We start from the raw sequence: 26,288 nt of genomic DNA on the forward strand, positions 1-26,288 counted from the left end.
ACACAGTGATACAAATTTGCGAAAAAAGGATGGTCTAGATGGGGGATACCTCATTTCTGTATTTTTAGATATTTTTTATGTCATTTTTCTCTATTCTATATATATTTGCCCATTATTCTGCACTTTCCCCCTTTATTCTCTATTCTGTAAACTCCATTCAGACCCTCAAAACAGACAACTTAAAACTTTGATTATTCCTCGCTTCACCCTTATATTGTTTTAAATGAAATATTAATCAAAACAGGAAAGAGCCTATTCATTATTTTGACTGATTTCGTTTATGTTTTATTTATATATATTTGATATATTTAGATATTTGAAGTAGACAGAGATGAACACGAATATTTCATTAGAGAGGAACTTGTGCACAGGGTACGTTAATACTGCATACATGTGTATTTAAAAAAACCAAATCATTTATTCTATATTGCTTACATGTAGATAAAAAAAACGAAAATATACTGCATACATATGTATGTAAATTACAAAAAAATCATTTATTTTATACTGCATACATATAATCAAAAAACATTATTTTTTTCTAATGCATACATGTAGATAAAAAAACTTGTTTATTTTATTTTTGATCTTCCCCAAAAAAGAAATAATCTCAAAAAAACTCGTTAAAATGAACTATCTGCTCTTTGGTCGGGTTGTTGTCTCTTTGACATATTCCCCATTTCCATTCTTAATTTTATGTTTGTTTATAAATTAGTCTGATTTTTTCCAAAGCTAATTGTATGCGAGTTGCTTCTCGAAAATCATCATAAGAAAACCTATATAAAAAAAAAATGAAGATGTGGTATAATTGCCAATGAGACAACTCTCCACAAGAGAGACCAAATAACACAGAAATTAACAACTATAGGTCACCGTACGGTCTTCAACAATGAGCAAAGCCCATACCGCATAGTCAGCTATAAAAGGACCCGAAATGACAAATGTAAAACAATTCAAACGAGAAAACTAACGGCCTAATTTATGTACAAAATAATGAACTATATCTGTTTCATCTCCATGTTTTCTCTGTATACTTATATTTTTTTCACTGTAATAACTTCCGGTATATATACTAGTATATGTGATATTTTAAGGTAAAGATTCATATTTTTTAAATACTTGGTATAATCGATTTATGATATATAGCTCCTAACGTTGCAGCGTATGTACATATCCATGACTTTCACATGTTTAGATGTAAGCATCCCTGCTGAAGGTAATTCCAGAAGAGCGCTTCGGATGCACGAAATTTATAAAGACTTTGGATGGTTTTACACTAGTCATTTTTGGGGCCCTTTATAGCTTGATGTTCGTTGTGAGCCAAGGCTCCGTGTTGAAGACCGTACTTTGACCTATAATGGTTTACTTTTACAAATTGTGACTTGGATGGATAGTGGTCTCATTGGCACTCATACCACATCTTCTTATATCTATTTATTTCATTGTATGTTTTGATAACTATATAAGAGCACAATTTGTATGCTAAGACTTTAATAAGAAACGGCGAACATACCTATATCGTTTATATAAGGAATAATTGTTATTATTTTTTTACAGCCAAAGCACGTTCAAGTAAAAGTGTCTATCATTGAAGGACAAGGCCTGGCGTGGTCAGGTGAAAAGAAAGGTAAACGATGCATCTTTTTGTATATTGTAAACCATCTTATTTTCGCAAGCGATTTATTTTCGCGAGTAGAAAAAGAACGCGAATATAAGTCGCTGCGAATATGTAAAACTAGGATCTTTCCTTTTTTAACTACATCAATTATTTGGATAATTCGCAAAAATTAAATCGTCGCGAAGTGGACTAGAATGGTCTAAACGCGAAATAAAGTGATCGTGAAAATAAGTTGGTTTACAGTACAATGTAATGGTTTACATGTACTTTTATAAATTGTTACTTGGATGGAGAGTTGTCTCATTGGCACTCATACCACATCTTCCTATATCTATATATTTTCGCCAAGCACATTTTTTCATTTATTAAATAATTTGATAAACGTTGAGACTTTGATTCCACTATACTGATTACATTAACAAAAACAAATGATATGAGCTCTCTTTGCAAAACTTGTGTTTCAGAAATAACCCTATTCAGTGACCAAAAATTTGGAAAGCCAAGAATATAGACGTTTGACAGCACAGATAGAACAGTTGGGTCTATTCTAGGTGCGCAAAGACTAATATCAAAGATCACAGGCTTATATTTAAGCACGCTTATGCGAAAGTTTCGTCTATATCACTGTGCCATGAATTAAAATTGGTATAAAGCGAAATCAATAACAAGAATGTGTCCATAGTACACGGATGCCCCACTCGCACTATCATTTTCTATGTTCAGTGGACCGTGAAATTGGGATGTAAAATCTAATTTGGCATTAAAATTAGAAAGATCATATCACAGGGAACATGTGTACTAAGTTACAAGTTGATTGTACTTCAACTTCATCAAAAACTACCTTGACCAAAAACTTTTACCTGAAGCGGGACAGACGGACGAACTAACGGACGAACGGACGGACGGACGGACGGCGGACGAACGGACACACAGACCGAAAAACATAATGCTCCAAGGTGGGGCATAAAAATTTCACCCTGAAATGTTAGTGAAAAACCATATATTTTACAGGAGACTTTTACTGTCTGGCAAGAATAGTTCATCATGGAAAGAAATCACCAAAAGCATTGCCAAAAATTTCTCCAAAGTTATCACCTAGGATGACTCATTCATCTGGTTCATTTGATGAAGCAGATATATCTAAAACATTGACTGTAAAGAATTGTTCGAATCCCCAGTGGAATGAAGAATTCAGCCTGTAAGTGATTCAAAATTGTTTATTTGTTTTGTTTCCTATGAAATAATTTCACACATATATATTTAAAAAGACCGATCGACTCTAAAGTGACTTTACTGTCTGAATTTGTTGATCTATCATACACGGTACTAATGTTATTCCACCAGATGAGCATTTCGACAATTAATGTCTCTTCAGTCGAGGCCAATATATTTGAAGATAGATTAACGCAACAGTAGTTTAAATACTTTGAACTACAAAATTATTTTATATTTCTTCCTGTGTGACGTTTACATTTTCTGGCGTCAAACACGCGACTTTAACTAAGAGTAGATGTGAATGCAGTCACAGGACTTTAAATATTTCAATCCTTTATGGGTTGATTTATAATACATATATAAGTAAGCAATGAATGTGGTTGTTAAATTTGATAGATGCTTTTTGTGATTCTTTGTTAAATGTTTGTTTGTTTTGAGATTGTGACACAGTGATGATTGCTGTACCCATATTTTGACAATGTTACCTATTATGCCTGTTTTGTTCACGCGTCGTTGTAAATATAATGGAATTTGATGCGACTGTCATACAAGTGAGAGATTTAGCGCTATAAAACCAGGTTCAATCCACCATTTTCTACATTTGAAAATGCCTGTACCAAGTCAGGAATATGACAGTTGTTGTCCATTCGTTTGATGTGGTTTATCATTTTATTTTGCCATTTGATTAGGGACTTTCCGTTTTGAATTTTCCTCGGAGTTCAGTATTTTTGTAATTTTACTCTTTACCGATGTTTAAATCTCGTAAATTAATTAAAAAGAGACAATCAAGTCAACAAACAAAATCTAAGAGAATCGCATAACTCCAAAAGGAGCAAGACCTGATGCGTCGACAGGGTTAGCGTTCTCTGCAATTCATGAAGGTACAATACTAAAAACGCGTTTTCGTGATATGTCGGTATTTCCAAGTATATCAGATCAAAATGAAACATATAAAAATAATGCTAAATGACATAATATTTGGCACTTGAAAATAAACTATGGCAACGTTAAAAGTCAAACATCCGTTTCATACATATTTCGATGTTCATGACGCATGTTTCACGAAAGACTGTCATCCGGTACGCCATGAACTGAAAGTTTTAGAAGAATATTTTTTTAACGTTAGAGAGAGTTCCCTACAAACGTAATACATGTTCAGAAAGCAACAGCTGTTTCAATTATCTGCAGATAATACGGCAATTTTTCATAATTTCCAAACATTTGTTTTACGTTCCTTTCCTGCCATTTAGATGGAATTTTGTTGTGCCCTATGCGGAATTGAAGTAAAAAGTAAAATAACAAATATACCGAACTCCAAGGAAACTTCAAATCGGAAAGTCTCTTATCAAATGGCAAAATCAAAAGCTCAAACATATCAAACGAATGGAAAACAACTATCATATTCCTGACTTGGTACAGGAATTTTCCGCAGAAAATGTTGAGCTAAACCTATTAAATACAATCAAGAATTAATATCTGTAAAAACTATTTTTTTTTAAATCTTAACATAATTATATGCATAAATAGGTCACTTATTTATCCAACAAGTTTTCTACTAACATTTGTAAAAAGTAACATAACAAAAATATCGAACTCCAAGGACAATTCAAAATGGAAAGTCCCTTATCAAATGGCAAAATCAAAGGCTCAAACACATCAAACGAGTGGGAAACAACTGTCATATTCCTTACTTGGTACAGGCATTTCCTTATGTACTAAATGGTGGATAATGTAGTTTTATACAAATAATTCAACATTGTTTTCTTTCTAATTTATTTAAAAATTACTCTAAACTTACTTTTTTTCAGAAATGTAGATAATTTCTTTACTGATGAGATTAAAATTTATATCCGTGACCAAACTGTGGAACAAGAAGCTTTAGGACATCATGTTGATAGACATCATCATGAACATAAATTTAAAAGGTAACTTTACGCTGCCTCTCCAAAATACAAATGGTCAGTCATAATATGAATCTTCCGCGTTAAGGTTGAGTTCCATTGTACCGAAACGGAAATCTGAACACTATCTGAAACAGCTGAATATAAAGATTTCAAGATTTTTAAAATATTTTATTGATTGCTGGTAATAAAGTAATGATACGAACTCCTCTGCAGTCAATCTGGTTCTATTGAGTATTCTCAAATCGTTGTAGATTAAACTGAGTATTTAAATGAAAGAGTCGTAGAGAATGTTATTAAATAATTAAAACTGAATTTCTTTGTATGTGCTTATTGATCTATTAACTGCCCCCCCCCCCCCCCACCCCGAGAGTGTTGGTACTGTAAATTAAGTGAAATAGTTCCGTGTTATTCTTTCTGTAATATTCCGTGACCTTATTTTTCAGTTTGCTTCGTATGATATGGCATTCTAGTGAACATGACAAATCGAAATGTGGTTGCTTTGGAATGGTATCCATAAATGTCAAGGTAAGGTCATATATTTGGGATTCTTTGAAGTGGTATTCATCAATGTCAAGGTAAGGTCAGATATTCGGGATGCTTTGAAATGGTATCAATAAATGTCATGATTAGGTCATACATTTGGGATGCTTTGGAATGGTATCCATAAATGTCAAGATTAGGTCATATATTTGGGATGCATCGGAATGGTATCCATCAATGTCAAGGTAAGGTCATATATTTGGGATGTTTTGAAATGGTATCCATCAATGTCAAGGTAAGGTCATATATTTTTTTGGGTTGCTTTGAAATGGTATCCATAAATGTCAAGGTAAGGTCATATATTTGGGATGTTTTGAAATGGTATCCATCAATGTCAAGGTAAGGTCATATATTTTTTGGGATGCTTTGGAATGGTATCCATAAATATCAAGGTAAGGTCATATATTTGGGATGCTTTGAATTGGTATCCATCAATGTCAAGGTAAGGTCATAAATTCGGGATGCTTTGGAATGGTATCGATCAATGTCAAGGTAAGGTCATATATTTGGGATGCTTTGGAATGGTATTTATAAATGTCAAGGTAAGGTCATATACATTAGGGATGCTTTGGAATGGTATCCATAAAAGTCAAGGTAAGGTCATATACATTGGGGATGCTTTGGAATGGTATCCATCAATATCAAGGTAAGGTCATATATTTGGGATGCTTAGGAATGGTATCCATAGATGTCTTTATGAAACCGTTCATAAAAAGGATAGCAGGAACCACAAAAAATACTGGACATTACATCAACACCAGACTCAAATAAACACGAGACGTACAAACAAAATCATAACAAACAACACATTATCCTGATAGCCTGACAGTAATGTAACGAGTAAATTACTCTTCTATATTCTAGTGATGTAGCAATTATATCCTTTGATAGATCCAACGTCAATATTCACATATCACACTATTAATATAATTGAAAAAAAGTGTAACAAAACTACCGAACTCCATGGTAAATTCAAAAAGGGGAAGTCCATAAAAAGTGACAGAATGAAACGTTATCAATCAACGGAACGAGTGAAAAACAACTGTCATATTCCTGACTTGGTTCAGGCATTTATCGAAGATAATGGTGGGTTAAACCTGGTTATAGCTAGCTAAACTAAACCTCACACTTGTATGACAGTTGTTTATAGTTCCGTTATATTGACAACATTGGGTGAGCAACTCAAACAGACATAATAGGTTAATGTGATCAGCAGCCAAAATTGTGTAAACGTACATCACAACTGACAAAAACATTAACACAAACATGCAAATAAATCTAACAAAAACGCCAAGGAAAAAGGTATAAGTTAGCAATATCTGCACATGTTGTAGGCCCATGTGCATTAGTATAAAAAACCCAAAAGAACAAAAAAAATATATATAGAGTGTTCCTGATGAATGTTAATTTTGTTATACAAGTACCAGAAACAGATGATATGCACTATGGTATTAGTGTCATACTTTTATGTTAGGTTTCGCATTAAAATGATATTGGAAGTATTTCTGCATTTTCAGGATGTGATTGCACAAGGAGTTGATAAATGGTTTGACGTGACAGAATGTGGAAATAAAAATGTTGTTGTTGCCAAATGTCGTATTAAGATCAATCTTTGTCATAGACAGGTAAGTAGTTTTTACTTATGATAGGAAACTTAATCTTGAAAATACGTTTGTTTTTACATTCCAATTAATTAAAACTTTAAAACGTTTAAGACGATCAATGGTAATTTGTGCGTATGATAATTAACATTGGAAATTTTAAGTTTTGGAAGATATCAATTGGAAATCAAAAACGTAGTTCAATAAAAACAGAATCCACCATGGCTAAAAAAGAGGGACGAAAGATACAAGAGGGACAGTCAAATTCATAGATCGAAAACAAACTGACAACGCCATGGCCTAAAAAATACACGACAAAAAGAATTTAGTATCTCCGGGTACGACTTTGAACATAAGTAAACTACTCTTACTTCGATGCCAACTACTAAGTTTTGCATTCGCTTCTATTGATAGCTCTATGGAAATTTTAACACATTGATTTGATTGATTTGATTTTTGGTGTTTTAACGCCACTTTTAAGCACCGCTTTTGGGCTATTTCGTGGCGGCCAGTTTTTATTGGTGGAGGAAGCTGGAGTGCCCGGAGAAAACCACCGACCTTCGATAGGAAAACTGACAATCCTAGTCAATTAAGATTGGAGTCGAGTGCACCCGCACGAGCGGGGTTCGAACTCACAACCTCAGTGTTGACTGGCTTAAGTGATTACAGTAGTAACTACTTAGACCACTCGGCCACCGAGGCCCCTTTTAACACATTGAAGACACTAACAAACTGACATTATTTTTTTAGGATGATATTATGAGCGAAGAATATTTTTCTATCGACGATTACTACCAAGCTGCTCAACAAGTCTACAGTTACGCTGCAAAAAGGTGTTTGGTAAGAATCTATAATAACTGTTTTCTTTAAAATGTTTGATTATATCATTGGATTTTTATAAAGTTGCTATGCATCTTAAATCAAATGTTAAAGGTTTCAAACACGATATGTATGAATTTTAAATAACAAAAACCTTGATTATTATCCCTTTCTATTTATTCATGTATTCGTAAGCAATTTACAACTCGAACAACATTTTGAGTAATTCTTGCCTCAGTATGAATATGCTATTGTAATCATAATACCACTTTGATAAACCAATTACCATCAATCTTCTTCTTAAGCAAATATAAACAACTACATTAATCTGATTACTTGTATGTTAATCTCGGGTCATTGCATGGATAGCCTCTTAGTCATATTTTGCACAACTTTTGGAATATAGATTTAGTTTTCAATCCTTTCCGACGACGTACTTGATTTAGACTTCTAACTGTTTTGATTTGAGCCCATCAATGAGTTTTGTGTATCAAATCATAAGCAATGAATCTTTGATGAGTTTATTCTGCGTACTGATTTAATTATTTTTGTAACTCTTTGTATTTGTAGCAAGATGATATGCCAATGGAAGCAAAGATACAACCACAGGATAGAAGAGTACTAAATATATTTGCCTCATCTCATCAGATATCAGATCTGTCACAAGCTATAATGTAAGTTTTTCTTTATAAAAATAAGAATGATGTGGTATGATTGCCTATGAGACAACTCTCCACTAGAGACCAAATGACTTAGAAGTGAACAACTATTGGCCTCTGTTCGGCTTTCAACAATAAGCAAAATTATTTTAGTATATTTATTCCTGATATAGTTCAAATTTAAGTTTAAATATTTCTAAAAAAAATACTATTTTTGCCAAACACCCATTCGAAGATTTGTGTTGTTTCTTTCAGTCATGTGATAATTTTGTTGGAATGGACAACTGAAAATGACAACTTAAGTCATACACAACATGCTCTTGTGAAACATATACAAGATTTACAGATGACCTGGGTCACGAAGCAGTTCAACATATCAACAGCAGCACAAAAAATGCCATTAACAGATGCTGAGGTACAGTTAAAATTTTATTTATTTAACCTTTCCTGGTTTAAAAACAGTTGTTATTCTTTTGATTTATGATAAAAAAAATTGATAGGATTTAAAAATTATAATGAATAAATGTAAAAATGTTGAGTTATTTGTTTTTGTTTTGATTACATGCTTCTTGTGAATTTTTTTCTTTATCCTATCATTTTGACATACACAATGGTGTTTAGAAATTGTGTACATTAACACTAGTTGTATAAATTATTTGTATCTACAGATAGGTTGGTATAGAAAAGCAGCAGCGGGTTACATAAAGTGTATCAGTGATCATTTAGAAGAACTACCGGAACTCTTTCCACCTTCTGTTGACAATGTCAACCTACTTAAAGCAAAGTTGGGGTAAGTAAAACACAAAAAAGATGTATGTATTTCATTAAACGATACTACTAAAATGTTGGGATTCTTTGAAATTATCAAGTGTTTTGTTATTATATGTAAAACCAAATGACACTGATACAAGAGCTAGACTATCCTTATTTTGATTTCGAGAGAAAAAGAAAAATAACTTTTCGTTGAATTTAGAAATGAAACTTTACCATGCATACATACATAATTATATTCATAGAACATAAAACATGCATGCATCCAAAAGCATCGCTTGGAAAAAGATTTTACAAGTAAAAATACGGTTTTAAAGAAGAATGTACAACTAATAAAAGGCTTACATCCACTTCATTTGGTCTGTAGTTGACACTTGACTCATATGTTATTATGCCACGTCTTCTATACATGTATATCAAGCGCAGTAAAGGCAGTAACTGATGATGAAGTCGAACAAGACAGAGACAAAACACAAATAAAAATAGAGACAATGAATGATTTCTTGAAAACATTAGGGTATCTTACATCTTAAACCTATCGTTGTTATGTGATACATGTTATCAAAACACCACAACACACTACATTTATTACATAATGTCTTGAAATAAATGTTTGGAGGTAAGTAAAGACATTACGTCAATATGGATATTCTACATCTCCAACCTATTGGGGTTCTGAGGTACATGTTATCAAAACTCAAAACACTCTATATTTATTACTTAATGACTTGCATCATATTTCTGAATGTAAATCCGATGATGAAAATTAAATCCTTACTCAGTTTGTAGGTGTACAAATTTAATAACTAACGTATTTATTTTAGTGTGACAGTACAACTGTTAGAATTGGATTTATGGGAATCAAAGAGTTCTCCACATAAAGATCTAGCACATTTACTACTTCATAAACTTCAGGTAATGACCATAATATTGTCATAATGAAACATATTTTTCTTTGTGAACATTTGTGAAGACTTGAATGATTAAATATTTTTGTTGATCTTTTTTATGCAGGGTTATCTAAAATACATTTATTAATATTTTACTAATATGCACTATTTGAAAAAAATTCAGTACAAAGTGTCCCTGATATTTCCAGGGTTGAAACTATCCTAAGTTGTTCGTTTACAATTTAAAACATATTCCTGTAATGTGTATTTACGAGATTTATTGTGTATTCTAATTGTACAAAGGTATAAACTTCAAAGATTTTCCATCATTACCAAAAAGATGATTGTAGATCAAAATAAGAATACTCTGATAACATGTTTACTAGACAAAGTAATAGAACAATTAACAATTTTAATTTTCTAGAGTGATGTTGACACTTACACCCACAACAAAGTAGAAACCATATCTATGCATGATTTGGTAAAGGACCCGGTAATACCAGAATTAAATATTCTCGGAGAAATTGTTGATATTTTGTCGTCGCATTGCTATCCGATGGGAGTAGTTCGAACCTTTTACAACTCGATAGGCATCAACTATTATCGAATTGTCTCCTTATCAGCAGAGAAAAACGTGAGTTAATTCAAACATATTTGTGTATACAAGTTTATTTCTGTAACAGATCTACATAACTGTGTATATGCTCGTAACATATTAATTTGGACCATGTGTTGTCTTTCTTTATTTTAATGTTTGTGGAATTGCTTTGGAGGACTTTGTAGCATGGTGGTTTATGTGATTTGTTGTGCTGTGTGGTGTATTGTCCACTCCTGTTGTCCCTTCTATATATTATATGTTATCAATAAATATCCCTCAGCATATAACAAAATATATAACACTTCTTAGAACTCTTGCTGTGCTTTATCCATTGTATAAATTTACAATGTCAAAAGAAAATTGACGATACCTGTTCATTTTGTTGTCTTATTTGTAAATTTATCGACGAAGTCACATTTTTTATTGTAACATTTTGACTGAATGTCCATTCACATGATGGGTGATGTATGCATAATCAAAGACAGGATGCACCCAGATTTGCTTCTTTTAGTGTTCATATGATCCCTTCTGGTCTAGAGACTTCAATATTCATCGTTACACTATTGCTGCTTCTAATTCATTTAAATATATTACAGATAAATGAAATATATTTCACCACGTTATCTATTTATAAAACCATAGGTTTCTGTTAGCAAAAATAAATATAAAATTTGTTATATATGTATTTTTTACATTTTACAGATAAGTACAAAAACCAGGGAACTCATGATGGAGTTGGACAAATACCAAAACCGATATCACAAGTTTTCAGTAAACATAACCGAAAGCAGCAAGCTGGCTTTAAGAATTTACTTCCTTGTTAGAAAGTTTTATAACATAACACGGGATAATATCAGCAGAAGGTATACATATATTTATATTTTATAAAATTTAATACCTTACGTAGACAACTTTGTCAAATACAGATACAAAAAAATATAAAAAAACGTTGGTGTCTTCAGACAATTATTCTAAAGCAATTCGGACAAGTATAGAGTAAATACTACAGATTTCTAGAATTTTATTAATATGAACTTCCATAAAAACTGAAATTAATGTAAGGTCCGAAATTATTGTAATTGTTTCATCAATTTTAAAATGTTGTTGGGTAATACACTGGTATTTCGATTTGAATAACATCAGTTGTACGTTGTATGAGTAATTTCTTTGAAATATCGTGGATAGGGTTTTCTTGTTTTTATCTAATGCTTGATAATTCAAAAATTCTTCCTTCATTTCCGCATGGTTTCAATTCGAAATTTCTATCTCTTTTTATGTTGTATCTTAATTTGATTTCAGAGATGTTTTCAGACTAGCAATATCAAACTATCAACAATGGTTTCAAGAGACCCTTGTTTTCTGGATTCAGACATTTCGCACAGAGTGTATGACTCGGATAGAAAAGGCTTTGGAGATAGATAAGGATGTAAGATTATATTCAAACTATTTTGTTCTCTATTAAGCTCAAATAGTGTAGAATGAACTCATAAATTAGCCATATTTGGTAACTAGTAATTCTTTTAGGCACATTGTGATCTATTGCTTGCTCTTACATGAAATAAGAACAAACTGCTGCAAATTCAGAACTTATTGCGTGCATTTATTAATGCGATATTTTAAGAATGGACAAAAATGCGAGACTAGTTATTGGGATTTCAGGAAAATCTCCATAAAGATGTATGTTTCAGGTATCAAAATGCGAGTTCTTATTATTGCTATACTCATACAGTCGCATCATTCGCATTAATAAAAACCTCGCAACAATTTCTGAATTAACAGTACATTAAAACACTACAATTTCCTCTAAAAGTATATTCATGTATTAGTTACTTAGTTGGTAATTTCAGTTACAATTCCGAAAAGCGACTTAAACAAGTATTTCCAATATTTACTACTATATATAGCCTACAGATAAACAATTTAACTTTTCCTGGATGATGGAATTCATTATCAGACATTTTCTGTTATGGCTTATATATAGTGATACTTCAATTGTATATAAGCAACACGTTCTTGTAATTTATCATTTGTCTTCAAATTTTAAATTTATTCTACTTTAATGTCAAATTACTTAAATTATAAATCGATTCAAAACATTCCTTCATCTAATGATTTATTTCTGTTGATAGGTTGTTCTTGTAACATCACGGTGTAAATTTTCAAATTCTTCTGTGGATGTTCTTGCCTGTTTTGCAAAGGTAAGATTGTGGACCAAGATATTGTTATCAGCTGATAAACAATTTTCATTGTTAATAAATGCAAAAAAGATAAAGTGGATATTCAAAGGTATTTTTATAAAGTCAACAAGTTTGCAATATTTAACTTATGTACAAGTATACATTTTTGAGATTTTTATCTCAAATACTCTGTTACTACTATTCCTCAATGGTACATTATGTCATACAAGTAAAGGAATGGTGAAAATAAGCTTTGTTAACTGTAAATAATACATGTATCTCGAACTACGCTTCACATTAGTAATCAATGTATTTCCAGATAACAGAAGAATGGAAGGCTATAGATTTCCATGATCCTGACTCATCTCTAATGGGTGTCACAAAAATAACTGATGTAAGTTATGTTACTATCTATTTTTCTTCGGAAAATGCTTGTACTCAGGAAGTTGATAGTTGTTTTCCAGTCGGTTGATATAGTCGATCGTTAGGTTTTGTCACTTTTCATGAACTTCCTCCTGTTTGAATATACATTGGAGCTCGGTAATCCGTTATTTTAATTATTTTTTCATGACAGGTTAAGTCAATATCAATGACAGATGCTTTTGCAACTGCTTTGATTCGAGCGTCACTGATGATTCTTGTGTAGACGAAACGCCCGTGTGGTATTTTGATAAATTTTACATGTTTTCATGACATATACAAATCTTCTATTATCTTTCACTGCAAATCATACAGAAAGAGAAGGTTTTTTTTAAAGTTGAACTTGTCGATATTTGAAATAGACACGAATATAGCTGTATTTGAGCAGAAAAATCTTTAAAACAACTGACAACTACGAATGAAAGAATGATATAAACTTGTATTTTCAGTTAATTTGTGATGGTGCACGACTGTATGTTCAGAAGATACAAAACATTTTGGAGAGGAATTGTTATTATGACGATGAAGAAAAAACATTTAATGTTACTGATAGGGTAAGTTCTAACAGATGAAGTAGCAATGTAAATTTTGTTTTATGCACATTCAAACAAATATAGAAAATAAGATCTTTTTTGTAAGACCTTTCGGAAACTTCGGTCCTCGATGTTCCTCTTTATTTAGGCCTTTAATCTTTTTGATTCGAGCGTCCCTGGTGAGTCTTTTGTAGATGAAACGCGCGTCTGGCTTACAAAATTATAAGCCTGGTTCTTTGATGAGTATTTTTCACCATATTGAGAAAGTTAGTCTTTCACGTATATTACTTTTTCAACAGCATTTCATTACACAATGGCGATAATTTAAGGCATGATTTCTTGTAAATCATGTATTGTCTATTTCTTTCAGAATATTTTGCTTTTGTGTTAGCTAAGTGTTTCAAGGTCCGTTTATATGATGTTTCCTTGGTCAAATTTTCAAGAACTTTTATAACAATTACAAGACTAAATGATAAACATGGTAATGTTTCATTCATTAAGTTCTCTGTTACAGCTCTGTATCACACTCAACAATATAGAACACGTTCGTCAATACTTAAATGAACTTCCACAATTATTGGAGTGGGAAACTGTAGTTTCAAGAATCTCGTCAACACATGAGAATGACCGCATAGGAACACAAGCTCATTCGACTCTCACACGACTTCTAAATACCACAAACAAGGAGATAATTATGAAAAGTTCCTTGTTGCTGACCCAAATTACAGAGAAAATGAAAGTAGATATTGCCGCTTATATGGACATATTTACAAGAAAAAGACCAGAAAAGGCATCGGTAAGTATATAAATCATTCATTTGAAAAGAAGTTACTTTATGTAATTTTGCTGATATAATAAATACATATAGTTTACCTTTATTTTTTGTGTTGAAACTAAGCAAGATGTTTCATACAAATCATACTAAGAAACACATCTTTTGATTTCTTATTCTGCAGTTATGATAATTGGAGGCCATAAGACTGCTCATGGTAATGATACATATTTAGTTGACATACTGATAAGATTTTCTTTGAAAAAAATTGTATAACACAAACTTTGCTATTGCCAACCTTTTATTGTAACAGTTATATTTGTTTTCTTCAGTCCGTTGATAAACTTATTGGATACATGTCAGTTAATTTGAAGACACTGCATGACAAAATGATGACACCGATATATTACAGGATGATAGAACATCTGTGGCCAACAATGGTTACTCTTTTAGACCAAAAAATGCTGTCAGGGGTATGTCTTTTTAATCTGTGTATCGTTAATTGTAAACAGTCATGATAATAAAAAAAAACGAGAATATCTTTCTTAAACCATTTAACCATCTATTCCTTTCAGTGTTTAGTTCCTCTAAACTTTATGAAATGTCCTCTTGGTATTGTTCCGCCTTTTTTTTGAGTACGTACAGTTAGTGCATGCCTTGGATTACACAACAAGCAAGAAGGCGTAATGAATCACTATTTTTTTTAACATATCGCGTGTAACTGGAATGATCTTGCAATTAAAAGCAAAGACAAATTTGTCTCATGATGTCTCTTAACTTTGTTGTAACTATACCAAGAAGAATTAATACGCATTTGAACCTTATAAGTAGAATTCTGGTATACAAATCACAAAATTGACGAACTCCGAGGAAAATTCAAAACGGAAAGTCCCTAATCAAATGGCAAAATCAAAAGCTCAAACACATCAAACGAATGGAAAACATCTGTCATATTCCTGACTTGGTACAAACAGAAACAAAATTATTGTTCACTTTTTGTTTTTTATCTAATATACAAACAATTCGTTTTTTTTCTTTTGTAGGAAAGACCCGAGTACTATTATCAGATGAAACAAGTAAGTATTTCATTGTTTAGTCATGTATAAGTAATTATCGACCATCGTTTTTAAAATAGTTTACTGGGCAATTTTGATGATCATTTGATGGTATTGTTAGGTTTTAAATGTCTTAAACAATTCCTCAAACTTCTGGTCCACAACGTACTTCATAACATTTTTCTTGAAACACATGTCGTTCAAACGTCATCAGTGTGGTTGCTGATTTATTGTCAGTAACCGAGGGTACAATCTGTCCATCAGCTAGTAAATCGGTATTGGCATGAATCAAATAACGATTCTGATAGTATATATTATTTGAAAAGTATTAAAGTATAACCGAAACAGGTGCGTATCACAGTGGAATTGTGTTGATGTAATAACTGTTGTCATATATAGTCGAGATAACTCATCGAGTTTGAATTTTGGACTCAAGTCTTAATTGAGATACAATGAAGTTTTAGGCTAAACCATAATTTTATTCAATTTTTCAAACCTTCCAACTCAATTCTCTGTCAGTATTAGTTAAAAATATTTGTTATTTTAGAAGTGTTTTGACTGCCCGAATGTTGAAACATCAGAAATTTTGTTGACCATATGAATAAAGGGATATTTTGTTTTCTGTTAATAAATTGAAAACGATAATTCATTATAAATAAGAGTTATTGTCATAGTTAATATAATTAAAATACTGGTCAGTATGTTCAGATAATATTTGTATTTATTTCTTTAATCAGCATTGAATACAAATTTCAGATAACTGGTAATTGCAATTAAATTTATCTTTCAGCATGTCAAAGCTTTGATATCTTATTTTGTACGAGGTGGGCTTCAGGAAAGACAGGTGAACAACTCCGTTTTTGAAGCTCTGAAAACACGTCTAGACTACAATACCTTGTCGACTGAAGATCTGTTACTGGCTTACTACGATAAAATAGCTGACAATATGGTATGCATTATATATGACAATGAAATAAATATATAAAAAGTGAGTCAGAATGTTTATAAAAGGAAATACTGGGTATATTTTTGAACTAGTTGAAAGTAAATTAATGTTGATTTGTTTCAAAATTGTTAATTGCATGTGATATATACATGTTAGGCCTTTTTACATGTCTAATGTATGCATCACTACAAACCCTAGCAAACTGAAATGTTTCTAATGATTTCTTACAAATCGAATCGTTTTGTGTCTTTTTAGGGTACACCACTGGATTACTTTGGGCATCTTGCATTGAAATTTGCTTACATTGAGGAGACAAGAGGCAATATTACAGTATATGTAAAGGGTAGGTATTAGACCAAGTTTTGAAAATAAATGACAAATCATTTCATGAATATATATGAACAGCAAATACCTTATGAATTTTACCATCATTTCATGAAAACATACTTATAGAATTGAAACATAAATGTACATATTTCAGAAGCATTTTGATATTTTGGCACTGTGTTCATTTCAAATATAGCATGTTTTTTTAATTTTCTTATTGTAATATTTTACAGTTATACGAGGTTGTGACTTACCAGGCTTAGATGTTACTGGCCTAAGTGATCCTTATGTAATACTTAGTCTACATCCGTCGACAATGTTCGGTCATGTAAAGCCTCAGAAAACCAGAATTGTAGAACAAACTTTGAATCCAGTCTTTAATACATCATTTCAGTTGTAAGTTTTCTTTTCATGAATATATCTAGCTTAGTTGTTATCATTTGTATATTATAAATGCTCTGATATACTATTGAAGTTTCGAGTTTAAGAAATTTTAAATGTTTCCGTTGCCACGTTATGACGTTATTGCATAAAAACTACATATGTTAAAATAATTCGGCTTCATTAAATTCGAAACATTAAATTGATCACAAAAATCTCTATTTAGATATAACAAATATTGTTCAACAAAAAATATTTTTTATTTACAGTCCAAATATTCCAAGAGACTACATTGATATTGAAGGAGCTGTGGTATTGTTAAGTGTATTTGATTATGACAAGATTGGGAATGATGACTTCGCTGGAGAGGTTGTGATTCGTCTCTCCTCTATTCCTAAAATATCAATGTCACAAACTGTAGACTCCACATCTGTTGTGATGATGGCTCTACAACGACCATCTGCAAGTTTAGAAGGACCATTTCAGGTACGCTTATTTATTTATTTATTTTTTTCAGATTTTGTTTCAAACATAAACATATGGATTTTTTTTTAATTTCAGAAGAATACGAATTTTTTTGGACAGAAATGTTATATATCTAAACTATATTCGACTATATCATCGTCGTCACCAACTGCATTTAAAATTAGAGTAAGATGATATTTCATGCAAGCAAAAGCCAAAGTTCGTCATTTGATCTCGGATGATAGTTGTCTCATTTGCAATCATATCACATCCCCTTTTTTTAATATCAATATGTCACAACGAAAGGCGTTCGTAAGTGATAACACTGTAGATGTACAAAGATAAAATACCTCTGTGATGAACAAAGGATTAGCAAAACAACTATTTTACACATTTCTAAAGCATGATTATAATTGGAAGGTAATATAAAACAGTGATTTACCGTTTAATTGTCTTTTAAAAATAAGAAAAGAGAGTGCATGGAAGGCCGTATCAGATTTTAAATGAGGATATTCGACCGCTATGACGTTCTTAACGTATAAATGAATGACAGGCAGTCTCAAACGTAAGGTGAAAATGTATTGCTCATTTAATTCATAATATTATTGAATTCTTTTGGGGAGAGTGATTTTTTTTCATGCAAGAAAACCAGAGTAAATGAAAAAGTTAAATTTAAAAAAAGGTAATACTAGTAAGTAATTTGAGTATTGTAAAGAAATTTCAGGAGGAAGCCTACAAGCAACACGCTCTTATAATTCTTGTCATATTTTGTTAATTCAAAATGCAATAAAATAACACTTTTCATTTTTATCATTTCAGGTTCTTGTGGAACGAAAGTCATGGGACAAAACAGCAAAAACATTTCTTGCAGACAGAAAAAGATATTTAGAACATCATCGTCCACGGACTGATAGACCATCGAAATTAACGAATTTCTTCTCTTTTCTAACAGGGGATAAGACCTGAAACAAAACTATGAGTTTATTGAATTTATCAGCATTCCCATATGCTGTTTGACATATGAATAGATGATCATGTGATCGAGACTTCTTTCCCATTATGCATCTGCATTTAAATGAAAGAACTGTAGGGATATGAAGATTTCTTGAAGTTACAAAATGCTTATGTGTATTACCGAGGGAAATTTAAAATTCGAATTATGGTCAAACTACTAACACAAGTGTACTTCTAGTCCCAGTCTTGGAAAACAAAAACCAAGTGTATCATCCTATTGCATTTGTAAAATATATTCATTCAAGTTATGCATTTAAAAATGTGTTAGTTTGTCCCCTTAATATCTACTATATCATGTTTATTACATTTATGAATAAAGTTGTTATGGTGCAAATTTTTGTTTTCATTTACACATTTTGGGATAATACTGTGTTACATTTAAAGTGACAATACTGTTTGGTTTATATGTGTTAATGATTATGAGCACTATATTAAGGCAAAACAGCGCATGTTTTTTTGCAAAAGAATAAAAAAAACTATAGAAAAACAATTGCTTTTGCAACATTTCCAATTTTAAGAAATTTAATATAATAGTATCTTCTCGCATTACTTTTGCCTTGTGTGTCCTTGTCCCCTCATTTTGTTTAGCATGTACAGAGGAATTTCATGACAAGTGCGCCTTGCTTACTAGATTTTTTTTATAATTTGGATGTACAAAAAAATAGAAGATACCAAGGGGCCACTTACGCAGCTACTTATATTCCTTCATTCATATCAATAGGTAATTTTAGACATGACTAGTGTGTAAAGTGTCATATCCATCTAGCCGTTTTTGAGCGCTTATATGGATCTATGGGCAGATAAAGTAACTCATATGTGCGACCTAAAACTTTGTTCTAGGAGGTTTTATAAGGTCTTCACAAGACCATTAACAAGGTCATCTCATTCATCTAAGGTGAAATACGGCTTGAAGAAATGACACCCTATAGTATTAGTCATTTACACAGTTAATAAACTGATTAACTAAAATCGATCAATAAAAATCATTTTGACAAATTCTTTAGAAGATTTGTAGAGAATTGAATAAGATATTTAAGGAGAGCTAAAAACATTTCTACATTTAGTTGTTTTCAAAATTGGCTTCCTTACCCAGGTGCTCATATTCCTTTATTGACATCCTCATAGTTTTCGACAAACAGGATAAAGTGTCATATCCATCTAGTTGTTTGCAAGCCTTTACAAGGTACATTAACAAACACACGGATTAGGGTTTCACATAGGCCACCTAGAAACTGGTTTGTGGAGGGTATCAACTGGTCTTATCAAGACAGTCAAATTCATCTTATGTAAAATTCGTCTTTGAGAACTGAACCCCTATGTTATTAGTATAGTACAATTACACAGATTATAAACTGGAAATTTAAAAAAAAATACAATAAATCCTTTCTATCATGCCAGAAACTATCGTAATGGTGTATGAGTATATGCAATATAAACTCATCAGAAATACCAGGCTTATAACTTGGTACGCCAAACGGGCTTTTTCTACATTATACTCATCAGTGGCGATCGATATCAAAACAGTTAGAAGGCCAAATCCAATAATTAGTAAAAGGGCATAGAAAACCCAAAGTTTCAAAATTTGTGTCAAAACAGGCTTAGGTCATCTTTGCTTTGGGATATAAGAACCTAATTGTTTCGAATAATTCAACTTCATGAAAAACAGTAAATTTGCAGATAAAAGCAGTATCAACGATATTTTATCCCAGCACTAGACTTCTGACTACTGGGTTGGTGATATTCTCGGGGATGAGATATCCACCATCAGTGGTATTGACCAAGTAAAACGGATCAAAGATACCAGGCTTATAATTCAGTATAATAGTCCACAAGTAGTGACAACCCTCCAGTAGTGGAATTAACTAATTACAAATCTAATTATTTGTTCAAGGTTAACTAATTACTATTTTCAATCTTTCAGTAGAACTTTTTCCGTATGACCTTTGTTGAAAATATAGATGTATAATAATAATAAAGTGTTCTTTCACTAAATCAAGATGGACACATGCAATGGTTCATTGACTTTTGATCAGGGCACACAAATTTTCATGAAAAAATTATGTCTACACTTGTTTATTTTCAAAATATGAGTTTATAATTACAACAACAATTATGCATAAAGAATACTGAGTATAATAGGATAGAGTATAGTACTTAAGTAAATCAAAAACAAAATGTTGTCAAAATACTGTGCATAATTTCCTGACAACATTTATATACTGTTAAATATTCAAAACAACATCCTTTTTGGACAATTCTGTTTTTGAGTTGTATATCTCTTTTTATGGTTCTCTATACAAAAACTAGCCCTATACTTTAGGTAGGTTACATTAAGATAACAGTCAAAACAGTTGGTTTGATTGATTTTTTCTGTTGCTTAACTCCAGTGGCAAAAAAAATGACATTTGAGTGAAAATGTACAGTTGAATGAAAATGTTTACATTGTTACTAGATTATTATTGTATAAGTTCATGTAACTGCTGCGTTTTTACATTTACCGAGACGACAATCATTGGTATAAAAACTGATAATAAGATACTGAAAAAAGTGAGTACAGAAATAACTGTTGAAATATATATTATGGTTTTAGTACAATTATTTATGAAATAAAATTAAAAAAAATACACTTCAATATATTCAAGAACAGATCAACTAAAGGCACTATGGAGTATTCAATCAATAAATAATCAACAAAATATAGAATATAGAATATAATATTATGTTCCGCAAATGTTTGATCCCTCAACTTTGTTTATGTATAAAACAGTTAATTCTGCAACACCATAATAGATCGAAAAAATTAACTTATTAATAATTTTTATTTTTATTTTATCATGATCTAGTCCCAAATAACGTCGATTTAAATGATATTTGTAGAAATTATTTCTGAGAAGTCCAGGAAAAGAAATTTCTTACCCAACATATAAATAGACTAGTTGAAATGCTGCAGGACTTTCTGAGTCTCTTCTACAACCTGAGAAAGTAATTTTTCATGGCAAAAATAAGTCAAATAAATGCAAAAACAAACAGAAAGTATAATCACTATTTTTCAAATACCCAATTGATAGAAAAACATATGTCTTCATGGTTTTTGTAATCTGAAACGTTGTTCTTCTAAGGACTTAACAAAAGTCACATATGTATATGAAAAAACAAATTAACACAAATCATTATTTTTTAACAAATACCTAACAAACAGATAAGAAATAGTGCTATATAGCTTTAGCACTGTCTAGAACATTATCAGCAGAACTTGCTACTTATTTTCCCTTGTATCAAAAGTTAACAATCTCTGTTGTGATAATATTAAAAAAAAAGAAAATTAAACATATTAAAACAGATTAAACATTTGCATATGAGTAAAAGGAAATATGGGGTAAACATCAAAGAGACAACAAACCGAAAAAAAAAAACAAAATCAGAAAGACATATCATATCAATTTAAAATTGGTTTTTTTTTATAATTTGTTATAAAGAAGAAACAATCTCATCAGATCTAACTATGCATTAGACATTTTCCAATATGGTGAATAAAATGTGTATCACACAAACAATAACAACATGTACAAATATTCCACTATGCAAATCTCATTTAAAAATAACCATTTGTATTCTTTATCTGATAAGTAAAAACAAATATAATTTTTTTTTAAATGATCACTTGAAGAATACATTATGATTAAATCATAATTGATAAAATTTAAAAACTATCTATAACTAGTACTATATACAAAATATAAAATACAATCCTTAATAACCTATCTAAACATTCAATGAAATTTCTTAGTAAAAACCTGTTAGAGAGTGATATGGATGTTAAATAAGATCTGAGGAAAACAAATTGCTTTTATAATTGGAAAGAATCCCCATAAACCAACTAATACTGTGCATTTTTCAATCAAAAGTCTCTTCTTAAAATAATATTAAAATACCTCTCTCTTTCAAGTTTCGATTTGTATTTTTGTTGGTATCTCATAGTGCAAAGGTTTAACTTTACAAAATGTGCCTTAATGTTGTTTTTTTTCTTTCTTTTTAGGTAACATTACTTTAGCGTAGCATCTTGTTGTTAGTAATATTAGTATTCAAATACAGGGCAAAACAAGGTTTAAACATTTAGAGGACAATGCAACATAAATGCACAATTCGGAAGGGCCATATTTTATACATAAAGGTTTTTATGGGGATGAGTCAACAATTAAGAAGATCATATGAAAGTTTATGAGGATTTTTACCAGATCAAAAATATAATTAGCTCAAAAAAAATATATCTGAGCCTATCAATTCATCCACAACGAATTCTCTATTTATAAAAACAGAAATCCCAACTAGAAATTAAATATATATATATATATCAATAACATCAACAAATTATGCAATATCCTTTGTAATATACATCTGTGTTCATTTATAATTGATCATGTTTAAAACTGATATAATCACTTGAATATGAGGACAGATCCCAACTTAATTACGAAGACCATATATTCATGTCGCTTCAACATATGACCCAGTGAAATGTAAAGTATTCAGGTGGGTAAATGAATGGGTGATCAGCTAATAAAATCCAGGTACCTGAATAAATATGAAATTAAAACAGATGAAGTTACAGCACTTGTATTTGGTGCATATAAATTACTAGCTTTGTGCTGATGTAACATGTTTTTCTATAAAAACCTTAAAAATAAAAAGTTGAAATTTCTGGAAATATTCGACCAAATAAGGCCCTCATCATACCTTGTCCTTTAAATTGAATTAATCATTTATAATGATCAAAGAAAATGGTCAGTTTATCCCTACCATATGAACATCTGAACTTAGTGATATTTTTCAAGAAATTTTAGTTCTCATAGACTTAAAATGACAAGTTAAAAAGTGGATCGATCACAATCTTACTGTTGATCATTGAACCAATGCATATGAGACTAAAGTCAGATGAACCATTTCAGACATAAATATTCTATTTTGTTTATGTTATGATGCAAAATATTTAAAACAATCTCATAAGAATCTTAACAACATGCTACTTTCAATTATCTCTCTGAAAAAAGTTATCATAATATATACTTTAACAAAGAATTAAAAATGAACTTTTCCTCACAAGTGAAATCAATATAATTTACAACTACAAATAATTAGTAAAAACTAAAAAAAACTAAACATCTTCTTTCTTAGGATGTTTAAATATGATATCATACAACAATCCAAAACCATTTATAGACCTGCATAATTAAATGACAATAAATCACTTTTACTTCTGGTAAAATAGTATACACTACTTTACCAATCAACACAATACTTTAGATTTGCTTAAAATCCTTTCAACTTATAAAAACAATATCAATGAACATTTAACAATAATAAAACATTGTATAATCAGCAGTTGATATGAAGTGTTCAATTTCTACTGGCCATGTGAGTAATATATATATATATACAGCAGTTATTTCAATATATCGCATACAACAATATACAATTCTTAGTACCTAACACTACAAACCAGTAAAAGTCTGAAATGGCCTATATCTGTACTCGACTGTACTGATTTTTACTCGACCAGTCTGAATTGGTCTGAATTTTACTCGACATTACTCGACCCCAGTCTTAACCATACTCGACCGTACTGATTTGTACTTTACCCTTATCTTTGCCATTGAAAATAGTCTGAACTATTACTCGACCAGTCTGAAACAGTCTTAACCCATTCTCGACCTGTACTCGACCAATTTTTTCAGTCTAAACCATACTCGACCAAAGGTCTGAACAATACTCGACCAGTCTAAACCATACTTGACCAAAAAACCTATACTTTTTTTTATTTAGCTGTTAAAATTAATTTCTTTTTTTTCTGACATGACAACAGCCACAATAAAATAAACATATATATAAAAACATATTTTTACATCCTTACATGATTCTCAGATTTATCAAATAGAGATAGTTAAATTAAATTATCTTATATAATAATTTAATTATATTAATTTTAAAGTTTTAGAGTTTTGTTAAAAAAAAGATTTTCTTTTAACTAAAAACCACCCCTTTACTGAGGGTAATAAAACCTTATTAAGGTGCTTCTTGTTTGGCATGTGTTTTTTTTTTTTTTAAACTTAATTTTCCTAAATTCCTTAAGAAAAACTATATAGGTTTCATGGTTACATACAATAGTTATATAATTATCTTTTTAATGAGGTAACAACAGACAAAAAATCACTGAAATTGTTTAACCTTATATTAGAAATATATCTATTCTTATTATAATTTGGGATATATTATATATAATATATACCAAAAAGGGATAAAAAAATTAAAGAAATAGATAAAATTTTTCTTCTGATTAGTGGTAAAGTATAAAGTAATACCTCATGCTTGGGGCAAACTCATTAAAAAGATCACACCTGGTCAGAGAGTATTAATTTCTAATTAACATTCATTAAAAAATGAAACATCCTGTGAATCTTAAATCGCAAGGCCTTTTGAATTCACTAGATAAGTAATACACGAGTTTAAGAAAAAAAGGGCTTTCTTTTTACCTGTAAAACACACATGTACTGAGGTAAATAAACCTTATTAAAGTGCTTCTTGTATGCCATGTCTTTAATTTTGACAAAAGTTATTCAAATTTAATTGAAATAATTTTTTTCTGCAACTTTGGAACACATTTCCTTTTTTAAATGGTTATCAAGGATTGCTATGGAAGTTCTATTATCATGATTATATTAAATTCTTGGTTTTACAAAACAAAAGTGTGATTTTTTAAATTTAATAAGTTGCTTTATATACTATTTTAAATATATTTTAAGAAAAAAAATGTTAACTGCATTATTAACTAAACTCAACTGACACCATAAATCTATACGAGGCTTAAGTTAATGATGAAAATTGTCCTGTAACCATAAAATATATCTGAAACATTCAAAAAAAATTGAATAACATTGAAAACATTAGTCACAATTCAGTTTTGAGATTATTTGATCAGCTTGTTTTATTTTTATTTTAAAGGTGATATATATATGTAAGTGAGGATAAATATGGTGTTGAATTTATACTATGTTTATTGAGAAATTTTGGTTTCAATGCCATATTGAATACATTTTAAATTTCAAATTGTTGTTCAAATTTCTAGCCAGGGGAAATAGCTGTTAAAAACAGTTCCTTATAAATTGTTGAAATACAATAGATAGATACAAAAATTAGGTCTAGGTTGGTTAAGACTTAGTCGAGTATGGTTCAGACTAGGTCGAGTATGGTTCAGACTAGGTCGAGCATGGTTCAGACTAGGTCGAGCATGGTTCAGACGAAAATAAAATGGTTAAGTACTGGTCAAGTACAAGTTCAGACTGTTAAGTATGGTTCAGACTACAGTCGAGTATTATCAAGTAAATTTCAGACCAATTCAGACTGGTCGAGTAAAAATCAGTACAGTCGAGTACAAATATAGGCCATTTCAGACTTTTACTGGTTTGTAGTGTAAGTCACAGTCAGTAACAGTTTAAACTCAGTTCATTGACCATGCTGTCTTATCTCTAAATTATCAGTACAGGTTGCATTAAAAAGATATACTGATTTTTTTAGACTGGGGTACCTTT

At 30.8% G+C, this 26,288-nt stretch overlaps 1 protein-coding gene across 3 annotated transcripts in view; it reads left to right on the forward strand.

Moving 5' to 3' along the window:
• LOC127710986 (protein unc-13 homolog D-like) overlaps window positions 1-19,039 on the forward strand; it is a 40,141-nt gene extending 21,102 nt beyond the window's left edge. For all 3 annotated transcript variants that reach the window (XM_052216932.1, XM_052216931.1, XM_052216933.1), the window contains exons 3-27: window positions 313-372; window positions 1,558-1,627; window positions 2,630-2,816; window positions 4,642-4,758; window positions 5,181-5,262; window positions 6,795-6,902; window positions 7,629-7,718; window positions 8,268-8,371; window positions 8,612-8,771; window positions 9,025-9,146; window positions 9,952-10,042; window positions 10,442-10,651; window positions 11,318-11,478; window positions 11,915-12,041; window positions 12,745-12,813; window positions 13,112-13,186; window positions 13,662-13,766; window positions 14,260-14,541; window positions 14,850-14,990; window positions 15,561-15,593; window positions 16,363-16,521; window positions 16,774-16,861; window positions 17,079-17,241; window positions 17,496-17,712; window positions 18,511-19,039. In XM_052216932.1, coding sequence (XP_052072892.1) covers window positions 313-372; window positions 1,558-1,627; window positions 2,630-2,816; window positions 4,642-4,758; window positions 5,181-5,262; window positions 6,795-6,902; window positions 7,629-7,718; window positions 8,268-8,371; window positions 8,612-8,771; window positions 9,025-9,146; window positions 9,952-10,042; window positions 10,442-10,651; window positions 11,318-11,478; window positions 11,915-12,041; window positions 12,745-12,813; window positions 13,112-13,186; window positions 13,662-13,766; window positions 14,260-14,541; window positions 14,850-14,990; window positions 15,561-15,593; window positions 16,363-16,521; window positions 16,774-16,861; window positions 17,079-17,241; window positions 17,496-17,712; window positions 18,511-18,657 — 3,168 coding nt within the window. In that variant the 3' untranslated portion in view covers window positions 18,658-19,039. The remainder of the gene's footprint in view (window positions 1-312; window positions 373-1,557; window positions 1,628-2,629; window positions 2,817-4,641; window positions 4,759-5,180; window positions 5,263-6,794; window positions 6,903-7,628; window positions 7,719-8,267; window positions 8,372-8,611; window positions 8,772-9,024; window positions 9,147-9,951; window positions 10,043-10,441; window positions 10,652-11,317; window positions 11,479-11,914; window positions 12,042-12,744; window positions 12,814-13,111; window positions 13,187-13,661; window positions 13,767-14,259; window positions 14,542-14,849; window positions 14,991-15,560; window positions 15,594-16,362; window positions 16,522-16,773; window positions 16,862-17,078; window positions 17,242-17,495; window positions 17,713-18,510) is intronic.
• The last annotated feature ends 7,249 nt before the right edge of the window (window positions 19,040-26,288 follow it).

Source organism: Mytilus californianus, unplaced genomic scaffold (assembly GCF_021869535.1).
Source record: "Mytilus californianus isolate M0D057914Y unplaced genomic scaffold, xbMytCali1.0.p SCAF_8, whole genome shotgun sequence".
In the NCBI taxonomy this organism is placed as follows: domain Eukaryota; kingdom Metazoa; phylum Mollusca; class Bivalvia; order Mytilida; family Mytilidae; genus Mytilus; species Mytilus californianus.